Below are 11705 nucleotides of genomic sequence, written 5' to 3'. Positions count from 1 at the left end.
GTGTCTCAAAGCCAGGCGTAAATGTCTTCCCATTAAGAGAATGTCCGTGTTAATGTAACTCTGCTCTCTTATGCATGACGCAAATAGTAAGGGATCAGCGGTAAACGAGGCCACGCATTGTCTGCCCCCCGCCCTCCCTCTGCTTGTCAGGAAGCAAGCTGATTGGCCGAGGCCTAGCAAAGGGTGCCCGGGGATCCAAAACTGCAGGCCGCACTTAGCTTACCGTCAAAAATAAACCAAAACAATAACAGACAAAACTGAGAAGGGGGAGAAACACCGATAGAGTCTGAAGACGACGTTATCAGGTAAAATTATTTTGAATGGGTTAGAAAGGCATGTGGAATAAGACGCAAGGGCCCAGTCGGCCGTAGCGGGCCTCTTTCAGCCTTTTCGAAAAACAACATGGAAGATAATGCGGCACAAGCTGCTTCACCTAGCTTAGCAAGCTAGCTAGCCGAACGAACAGCCGTCGTCGCGCAGATTGTGGCGACGTGCAAAAAATATTATCGTCTATTATATTGGTTTGTTGCTTATGCGTATAACTTTTTAAATACTGTAACGTTGTGCGAAGGTGATACGTAATTGGTAAAATAAGATCGGTTGTTGCATTCCTTGAATTAGCCATTATGCTAAGACAAAATGGCGCTCGAAGGAACAGCCCTAGCTTGCTTGCTAGTTAGCTTCGGTGGGTGGAGGGCGGTAGCCGCCCTAGAAGGCTATGCATTGCATAACGTCTGCGGTACTTTCATTGGCGCCCATAAACTCTGAGCATGTGTAGTTTTGTGCAAAGAGTCAAGAATACAGTACTTTCTCAAAGCGAAAACTGTGGCCATACAGTCTTAGTTTTATCCCAAAATGATATTTCAGTTGAAATCAGGGACCCACAACGTCACTAAAGACCATTGCAGACATGGCACATTTGGCTTATTTTGAACCGTCATGTGACGACAGTGCATTTCCTCCCACAAAAAACAAGCAGGACTCCTCTTCTAGGAGCTATCAGAGCCGTTGTCTGTGAGCTCGCCCTCCTGCACACTGAGCGGACAGCCTTTTGTCTCAGCTGGGCTCCAGCCGTCAGGCTCTACCAGCTCCAGGTGTATTATAGCTACACGTCCTTAGGTTGAAGCCGCCTGTAGTACTTTTGAAAGGCAGAGGATGGAGCCAGTGGTCAGCAACACAGATTCCCCCCTCTTCGGTGGTAGCAGACGGAGTTTTCTGCCTTGTGTATTCGACTTATACATTGGCCATTATTTGTGGCGTCTACAGTGCCCTTATTATAAAAATGAACCCATACTGAAATTTTGTTTTTGAATGTCTTTACAGTGCGTGGACTACAATTAACAAACTCATTACCTCTTTTGAGTTCTCCTCTATTGTCAGTGTAATACCAATGAGTACAAGTTGTTTGTTTTTTGTTTTTTCATTAACAGAGGGATTGGTTACCTTGATGGAAGGAAGCACTTCAAAGATATTATTTGTTTTATTCTAAGGGTTTTGTCAGCAAATGTGAAGGTATGTATTGGGTATTTGTCAGTGTGGTATTCTCAGTTTTTACATTCACTTTTGCTATTAGTAATGCACATTAACAAAGTGAAAGATAACCATTAACACAGTCTACTCTGTAATTTTCAGTCTTTTCTGACTGAAGACATGGATCAAGGAGGAGGGGTGTTGGAGCTACACACTCAGGAGCTGAAGATGCCCCATGCTATGATCATGCAAGACTTTGGTACGTGATCATGTAGGACAAGGTGACATTATATTGTAAACTGCACTGCAATTTCAGCATGCAACATATAATCCTAGGCAAATTTCCCCACAAGTGAAAATAAAGGTGAAGTCCAGAGATAACATCTGCGATTTCCTAAAATCATGACATTTTCACTGCCTCACAACAACAGGAAGAGTACACCTTCACAAACATGTGACAGGATGCTGTACAAATAATGCCTGATAACACAAGGCACACTCACCAAGTGTGTTTTCACAGCATCTTAGCTGAATAAAACAAAAAACCCTTCAGAGTTCTCTGCCACATTTTGCTGTCATCTATAGTCGATCTAGCTGTCTGTATGTAGCCTAGCACTCTATCTTAATTTGCCACAAATCTTAAAATTGGGCAGATTCTTGTAAACATAGCTAATGCCTTACACTCCATGGCACATAGTACAATCACTCACAAAAATGGGAAGGATTTTTTCGGGACATTGCAATTACTTCATCAGTGAGCATATTTGTTTAACCTTTTTTGTTTTTGTTTTACATATATGAATATTGTAACCACATATACCCTGTAACCACATCACCTAAGCCTTCCAAGGACATCGGGAAAACCCTGACTAAAGTGTGCAGAACACTGGGTCTGTGTTTTACTTTTATCTTGTAGTTGGAAACTCTTTGTCCTGAACCCTTCTCTGTATCTTGTGTTTACAGTTGCAGGCATGGGGGGCCTGGCTCACATTGATGGGGAGCATATTGTGGTGTCAGTGCCTGAGGGTATGCTTCTTTCTGATGTGATGACGGACGAGGGCATCCTCCTGGAGCATGGGCTTGAGGTGGAAGGCCTAGAGACTCAGGTGGTTCAAGGCCTGGAGACAGAGGTGGTTGAAGGCCTGGAGACAGAAGTGGTGGAGAGCTTACATGCAGATGTAGAGGGCTTGGAGGCAGAAGTGGTCGAAGAGCTACAGACACAGGTGGTAGAGCTGGAGGCTCAGGTAGTCGAGGGCCTTGAGGGTGAGGTGGAAGTGGAAGGTCTTGAGGCGCAAGTGGTCGAGGGACTGGAAACTGAGGTAGATGTTGAGGGCCTGGAAGCTCACGTTGTTGAGGGCCTTGAGGAGGAGGTGGAAGTGGAGGGTTTAGAAGCTGAGGTTGTTGAAGGTCTTGAGGTAGATGTGGAAAGTCTACAAACACAAGGGGTAGAGGCCCATGAAATATCCAGTGAAGACATGGTGTCATCAGAACACAGTGTGATCATGCCTGAGAATATTCTGGGCACAGAAGTTGCGATAGAGGAAGCGCTGGACCCCCATCATCACCACGTCCTAACCTCAGACCTCATCCAGGACTCTAACCACCACCATCACGATGACATGCCAGACCAGGTGTTTGTGGCAGAGCTACTGTCTGAGCACCAGGACAACACTCTGGACCACCAGCTTGTGTCAGAAGGCTTGATGGTGACAGAAGCCAACTCTGAGACCATAATCCACGAACAGCTGCCAACTGAGGCTGTTCCCCTGCAGACCGATGAGGATGATGATGCAAGAAGCAGCTCTGAAGATTACCTCATGATCTCCTGTAAGACAGCTTGCCATATGATAGCATAACTTATGTTAATAGTCACTGTTCTTATGCAATGCCATGTTTTATTACTGATAATTTCTAATGACTAAGGTTGTTTGTGTTACTGTAGTGGATGAGGTGGGAGAGAAGCTGGACATAGGAGACACTCCCCTTGAGATCAGCACAGAGGTAATGGAAGACAAGGAATCTAAAGAGGAGGACGGCTCAGAGGTCATCAAAGTCTACATTTTCAAAGCTGAAGCAGATGACGATTTAGGCAAGTTTCTTGAAAAACAATCACTGCAATCATTTCAACCATTCAAAGAAATCACCCATACATTCTTGCCTGTTAAACTGAATTTATGTCATAGCTTTTTAATCAGTAATCTTTTTCCCTTTCCAGGCGGAACCGAGGTGATAACAGAGGATGATTACCAGAATGGCCATCCTGACCTGGAAGCTGCATCATCAGGGAGACTGGGAGTCGGTCGTGATAAGATGGTCTACATGGCAGTCAAGAACCATCCAAAAGAAGAGGAGGATGATGAGGATGACAGTGATGATGATGACGATGATGACATCAGTATGTTCCTTCATGAATCATCTTTTAGCCCATTTTGTCAGACAAGTTGTCTGGCCGTGTCAACCTCAAGTCTTTGACTGTTGATAATCAGTAAGATCTCAACAACAAGATATTTTTGCCTGTGTCTGGTCAGTTTGTACAACATGTGTCACAGTTTGGATTTATAACATGTTGACAGTACCACAGTGCAAACTTTATTTTTAAAATAACCTATATATTACATACTTATAATAATATTGCATCTCTCACACTGAAAAGTGTCTTGTATCCTGTTGATAATTAAATCTAAGCTGTTTGTGCAGGTAATACCATTGATCAGGTGAAGAATGGTGCGTCTACACCATTTCTGCAAATCCGAGAGGGGCTGGGCGCCAACCGGGCCCTCAAACCCAAAGCTAAGAAAAAGAAGAAAGGAGAGACCCGGCAGTGTCAGACTGGTATGAACAGGATCAAATTCTGTATGATATTTGTGGGATTTAATAAGAAGCATTTCACATTTTTAAAAAGATAACAGTATTTCAAATTCCAGTCTTATATTTCAACCCTCTCTTCCAGCGGTCATCATTGGACCTGATGGTATGCCTTTGACTGTCTACCCCTGCCACATATGTGGAAAGAAGTTTCGCTCTCGAGGCTTCCTCAAATGCCACATGAAGAACCACCCAGACCACCTGCTTAAGAAGAAGTACCAGTGTACAGACTGTGACTTTACCACCAACAAGAAGATCAGTTTCCACAACCACTTGGAGAGCCACAAGTTGCTCAGCCACAACAGTGAGCGCTCTCCAGAATACACTGAGTACACACGGCGCTACCATGAGTCCAGCCCCCTGGGCTCCGACAAGCTCATTGTCAAAGATCGGGAGCCCAAACTGCATCACTGCAAGTACTGCGATTATGAGACAGCCGAACAGGGCCTGCTCAACCGTCACCTGCTGGCCGTGCACAGTAAGAACTTTGCACATGTGTGTGTCGAGTGCGCCAAAGGCTTCCGTCACCCGTCAGAGCTGAAGAAACACATGCGGACCCACACAGGCGAGAAGCCCTACCACTGCCCGCACTGTGAGTTCCGCTGTGCAGATCAGTCCAACCTAAAGACTCACATCAAGAGCAAGCATGGCGCAGATCTGCCTTTCAAGTGCAGCCACTGTCCTCAAGCCTACGCTGACGCACGGGAACTCCAGCGTCACATAGAGGTGGTGCAAGGCCACAAGACCCATCAGTGCCCACACTGTGAGCACAAGAGTACCAACTCCAGTGACCTGAAACGGCACATTATCTCTGTTCACACCAAGGACTTCCCCCATCAGTGTGACGTGTGCGAGAAAGGCTTTCACAGGCCCTCAGAGTTGAAGAAACACGCGGAGACACACAAGGGCAACAAGGTGCACCAGTGCCGGCATTGTAACTTCAACGCTCCCGACACCTTCACTTTGAGTCGCCATATCCTGTCCTTGCATACGAAGGACCTCCCCTTTAAGTGCAAGCGCTGCCGGCGAGGCTTCCGGCAGCCCGCTGAGCTGAAGAAGCACATGAAGACACACAGTGGTAGAAAGGTTTATCAGTGCCAGTATTGTGAGTATAACAGTACGGACGCTTCTGGCTTCAAACGCCACGTTATCTCCATTCACACCAAGGACTACCCCCACCGCTGCGACTACTGCACCAAGGGCTTTAGGAGGCCTTCAGAAAAGAGCCAGCACATAGCCAGGCATCACAAAGACATGTTGATGTAATGTCATTGCACACGCGAACACACTCCTCTTTCCCAAGTAAATCTGTGTCACACACCCAGAGGTAATTTTAGTGTATTAACAAAGAAATGACGGATGTAGGCTGTTGATGAAGACGACAACATTATAATTGCCGTTCTGTGTTCTGTGTTGTAATGGGTGTAAACCTCCTCCCCCAGGGGTAATGCAAGAACACATTTTAGATGGGGGTGAAGTCTAAAAAAGACGGTGTGTACACTGAGTGGGACAGCTGTAAATTGTGTTTTGTTTTGTTGCAGAAAATCACATATGAACATATATTCAGGGTCTCAAATGTCTATATTTTTATACCCACTCAGCTGAAATGCTGCAAGATGATGACTGTGTCCTGTAAAATAGAAAGCGGTGCTTTGTGAACGTCATGCCAGTTCTTCAGATGATGCGGAATGAGTACAGGAGACGCTTGCCTCCTTAGTACCAACTAGTATCTCTTTTCCTTATTAACCAGCTTTTACACTGACATTTGTTTTCAATGCCATCTGGTCTTTAAGGGGCAGGGCCATTCATAAATTCATAAATGTTTTGAGTGATGTTGACACACATTACGCACCTTAAAAAGATATCTCCGTAATTCTTAACAGCTGAATTTCCAACATTTTGGATTTTGGATTTCCATTACATTAATCATGTATAATATAGGCTGTATTCCGTTAAATATGTCTTAAAAGTTGAGTCAGAAATGTTCTGGGCTGGTCAGTGGTGTCTAACGAGGAGAAATGGCGCAGTTGGTATATTAGTAGAATATCCCTTTAGCGTACACAACACATTTCTGACACAGAAGTCTGCTATTACGTCTGCGATGAAGGTGCTGATGGTTAGCTTCACACTTGATAACCCCTGGAGTTATTGTATTGGACTGCCACTGTAATGTGTGACGTTATCTTGGACACAGATGTGCTCTCTCAGCTAACCATTTGATTGCTATCATGCCTTACATCTATCTGTTGGTCTTTATCCCTGAAGCACTGATGAACACAGCTAATCAGAAAATAAGTGATTTTTAACTCTCAAACATGCTGTATCAATACCATTCTCTCAGAGATTGTGTGTTTGAGTCAGTAGAAAGCACTTTAATAACTTTTTTTTTTTTGTATTTTAATTACATGTAAACAAACCCTACATAATAAACAATTACAGAACTTTGTGAGTCGGTAATGGTAAAGATTGTTTTGAGTGTTATTGCTAGCAAGTGCATCAAAACTGAATCGTCAGTGACAGTGGTGGGGGAAACCATTTATTGTTTTGTTCTATGGATAAGTGATTGGGTTTTGTGTTTTGTTTGTGCTCACTAACAAGTTTCCCAGACCCTCTTCCTACAGTCGTAAATAACCCAACCCCAAACATTGGATTATTCCCCAGAAGTCAGTGGTCATCATATTGGCATTAGTCCTTAAAGTATGCACATATGCTGTCTTCATGAAATTAATTGTGGTATATATTAAAAATCCCTGCATTTCGTGTACCTTAGTCTATATTTTCTTTCAGTCTGATTGTGGATAAACTACTGGTGGGGAAGAACCAAAATAAACAATTATCTTTTTATGTTTTTTGTCTTTTCTGTCCTGCAAAGATGAAACACATTACACACGACAACATGAAGACAGTCAGCAAATGTATCACCATTTAACATAGATGCACATACAGAGCATAATTAAAGAGGCTTGCTTATATTACAGATCATCCTTTTCATTTGTTGGAGGAATCGACAGAATAAAGCTTTAATTATCCCATACATTATTGTTTCATGCTGCAGCTTCATTGGCCAAACCTGATTCAAGGCCATCAAGCAGGATTGTAGTTTGTTTGGGACTTAGAAACATGCTTTATCCGCAGCTTGTTTCAGAAAGGGTGTTCGTTGTTGTAAAACCTCTGATGAGTGTGCCTTTTTAGTCGCAGCCCACACAATGGTCCTTGGAGCACAATATCAACATATGCTTTGATTGTACAACTCTAGTCAACCATTGAGAGGTGCAGAAATAGACCAGTAAGCCTCAGTTACTGCAGCTCCAGTGAGCAACAAGCCATTTATCAGTTAGTAGAAGGGAATTCAACATTTCCCTTGATCACCGGCTCATCCTCCAACACACCTGTGCAGAAATGCAGGATTTAGTGCACGAGGAGGCTGAGCTGTACTGTCCAAACATGAGGGTGCTACACCAGTAGACATTATAGTCTTCTGCTAAAGTTGGCAAAGAGTAAAATTGATTCATTAATCTTAAAGCCCAGACTTGAAATCCAGAGATGCTAAAACCTTCTGAAGTTTTGCACTTTGAGTTTAACTCATTGTTGGCATGCTGGTTCATTTGGAACAGCATGTTTTCCAGTTGCTATAATGTAAATGTAAAGTACATTGAACCACATTGTACATGCTGAGATCTTTCAAGTGGTTCAAAGAGAGAGAAAGCTGACACGGTTGCACAATAATCTCAAGCCTGGGATGGATTTGAATTACTGTTTCCCAGCTCATCTGACAACACATGAGTGAGTTTGAGCCTATTTTAGGAAGTCATCATACTGTTTAATTGTCTGTTTAATTAGAAAAAAAAATGGATTGGTTGAAGGGCAGTTTGAGTATCTCCAATCCACTCTCATTGTTAAAAGCCTGGATGCTGGACGGAGGGTAATAGCATAGTTACAAACAACATTACAAAGGCTCTATTGTGTTCAAGTGTCCCAGTAAACAGTGACAGTGAGAGCAGCTGAATAGAATTCAGCCCTGGTTAATTGGATTATTTGCACTAACTTTTCCTTCTGTGCCATGTCAAAATGTCTCTTATGAAAGAAAGCTTGACATAAACATCACATGAAGATGCAGATAACGTGGCTTGAGGGGAACTTTACAGCAGTCATCAGTCTGGAAACTGAATTATATCGTATTTTTATACACATATATATTTATATTGTTATATACTGTCAGTTTCAGTAACATACTTCAGTTTCAGACATAAACTTCTGAAGCTGCCAAGAGGGGAAAGGTCAAAGTCGTATACATTATTTATTTGATAGAAAGATTGATTGGATTGGTGTCCTTGGAGAAAACAAGCAAGTTCATTAAACTATTTGGGGGCAACCATAGAAAAAGAGAGGAGGAAAAGTGACTGAGTCAGGAGGACAGTGGAATAAACTGCTTTAATTAAAAACTGTGCAGCAACGATGCAGGTGTGTGGGGGCTGCCGGCCTTCCTGCCTACATGTCCACATTAATTTCATTTTTAGTGCTGTACATCTGTCAGAGTGACTGCTCTCATCTCCGACTCCATCTCATTATTAAATAAACAACTGCATCTCTTTCCTCTACACCGAGACTCACAGGGGGTTTGACTCTTTCAACAAGATGTGCCCCAGTCTCGTCTTGTTTCACTTCCATGTCACCTGTCTTGAAAGATGTATGATGCTTCATACTGAGGGAAATGAGGCTGTGCAGATGGGTTCGCATGGACACTGCAGACACCTGAGAAAAAGATGCAACAGCCTGTTCATTTTTGTTGATCCCACAGAGCATCTCATAAATCACTTACTAGTGCAGCTGTCAGCAAAAACTGCTGAGATCGATATGCAGACATATCCATAAAATCCTCCCTAAATAACCCCTCTCTCGCTCCCTGCGTGACCCAAGAATCCTGCAGCACGTCTGGCTGTTTTTCTCTGAATACGGGCACGTTTGGGAGCAGCAGTAGCAGCAAATACATTTTCCCATTTCCTGTCTGAGTGTGCTGAACCACTATCTCTCTCCCATGGGTGCAAGCCTCATCTCTGCCTATTCTGAATCAACGGAGCATCAAACACACACACACACACACACACACACACGCCTCTGAAGGCCATCACCGTGATGAGAATCGTCAAAGGTACACAGATAATCCAGCCGCTGCAGAAGGTCAAACTAATTTATTTGATGTAGCCGTTTTGTCCATATTTCTGAGGATCAATGGGTTATGGTCTGGATGTGATTAGAGTGGTGAAACTGCGGGTATAAATCCAGAGTCACATGGGCTGATGTGCAGTGAGTGAAAAGATGATGATTCATACACAAATATTTCACCAGCCTCATCTTTTTCAGTAACTAGCATGGGTTAATAGTTGACAATATTCCCAAGTATTTAGATGGGGTTCTGCATCAGAGCTTATTACTTTGGATATTTTGTTTTGGACTGCAAAGGATTCTGATGCTCAACAACATATTGCTCTTGCATATTTCAGTGAAGGGAGCGGCAAATGGAGCTGGGACTGTGTCATCGACTCATCTCATTGGCAGCCGGCACTGTCATATTACCTCCAGATCCTGCGGTGGCCCACATAACCAGAGTCGTCCGATCCAGAGTGTCGACGGGCCAGGCTGCAGTGCTGCAAGCCAGCTGGAGACGGCAGGGCCTTTGGGGAAATCAGTGCCAGAATGCTTGGAAACGGGCAAAATTGGCCTGCTGATTAGTCGGAAAAAGGACTGTGTGCTGGACTCCACATGAGAAGAAAAAGAGAGAGACATGGAGCATAAATAGCCGGCAGCCTGTTGACTATGCAGGTCTCTCTGAGTCACCCCTGCTCCTGACTGGTGTGTTTACACTTTGGCTATAGGATGTGTCATCTCGTGTACCTCGATCTGAAAAAAAAATATTTCCAAGAGCCACTAAGTGGATCTTGAGCCCGGAGTGTGTTGTCAAACTGCTATTTCGAGAGCGAACGTTCATGCTCAACTTTTGAGCCCAGAAAAGTGCTGTGAATGAAATCATAGCAGCTACTGATCCATCTCTATGGCAACTGAGCCAAAATCAGCCATGGGTGAAGATACGGTTGAAAGCTCTGGGAAAAGCAACAATTATAACTTATAACAAGAGGACTTACAGTATAGTTGTTGACAAATATATGCTAGCATCTGTGTACAAAGTGTGTGATTAACCATTTATTACATGTTTATATAGTGCTCATAAATGGGGTGACGGTTAACTTAAAGTGTTACCATTCTTAATTATCTTACAAACTGAGGAGGCAGCTACATGAAAACATTTTTTCTCCTGCTTTGTGGACGTCCATTGTTTTAATTTCAGTGCCAGGCAGCTGCTTGGGGGAGCACATGGCTGCTGATTGTTGGGACAAGGTTTGAGGCGTGTGTTTAGAAAACTTTGAAATTTACCTCACCTGGCCTTTCCCAATGTGATCAAGCCATAGATGATAACAGCAGACCTAACGAGCTGAGTGAGGTCTGAGGCCTTGGCATTATCTGAGAGCTCAAATCTCTTGGGGGTGTCCCGACTTTTTGCCTGTAATTCTTTTTTTTCCCCCTCTTACATGACGCAAAACAAAAATAACACATGGATCTTGCTTAACATGTTAAAGATGTTTCATCTTTAACTTCATGCCTTTTCGAAGTCAGCTCATCGTCTGATCACTCAGGGAGGGGGGCTTTAACTGGAGTGCCTAATAATGTAGAATACCAGCACTTAACTACCTCTTCATACAGTATATCAGAGAGAGTCAGCTGTCATTAATGTTCTGCAGGAGGAAAACATTTCCTCTTGAGTATTCACTAGATGTCACTGTTAAGCCATCCTTGCGTGCACTGATCAGTGAGAGTGACCCCAAAAATGAATGCATCAAAATGAGCTGCATGCCCCAAGTCAGCGGCTGGGTTTTAATGTCACTCCGGCAAAAGAAGGATTTGGCAGCGGGCTATTTTGTTCTGAGGTCGCTGTTTGTTAAGTCAGATGAGCACATTGACAAAAAATGCACGCACGACTGCTGGGTCAGAGGTTTGGTTGCTGTTCCCGTTTGAGGTGGCCCTATTTACGGCATGTATGAATAAAAAATACAGGCAAAACTCCAAAAATGAGGCTCGTTTGCACGGATTCTGTGGCGTTTGTGTTTATTTTGGGTCGAGTCCTTCAATAAAACATTGCGGGAACTTGTCATACAGCCTGTCAGCAGACCCTGTGCAGGACCGGGTCATCTCCGCCGTCCTCGCGGGGCAGGATATTGTGACCCGGATCACAGCGGAGCGCGTCACCGCGGGTGGGCGTGGCTAACCGGGCTGAATAACGCCGTATCCTCCGTTACGTTGCAGCAGAGTTGCATTCT

General features: G+C 43.8%; 1 protein-coding gene across 1 annotated transcript; it reads left to right on the top strand.

Moving 5' to 3' along the window:
- Positions 1-171: 171 nt before the first annotated feature.
- On the top strand, positions 172-5791 carry znf711 (zinc finger protein 711). The gene is made up of 8 exons (XM_041944665.1): positions 172-305; positions 1431-1512; positions 1633-1729; positions 2434-3297; positions 3413-3559; positions 3686-3865; positions 4168-4302; positions 4421-5791. Exons 3-8 carry the CDS (start codon positions 1651-1653, stop codon positions 5599-5601), a joined length of 2586 nt encoding a protein of 861 aa, XP_041800599.1. The 5' UTR covers positions 172-305; positions 1431-1512; positions 1633-1650; the 3' UTR covers positions 5602-5791.
- Positions 5792-11705: the final 5914 nt, after the last annotated feature.

Source organism: Chelmon rostratus, chromosome 9 (assembly GCF_017976325.1).
Source record: "Chelmon rostratus isolate fCheRos1 chromosome 9, fCheRos1.pri, whole genome shotgun sequence".
NCBI classification, from domain to species: Eukaryota; Metazoa; Chordata; class Actinopteri; order Chaetodontiformes; family Chaetodontidae; genus Chelmon; species Chelmon rostratus.
This window is presented reverse-complemented; position numbering and strand designations above follow the sequence as displayed.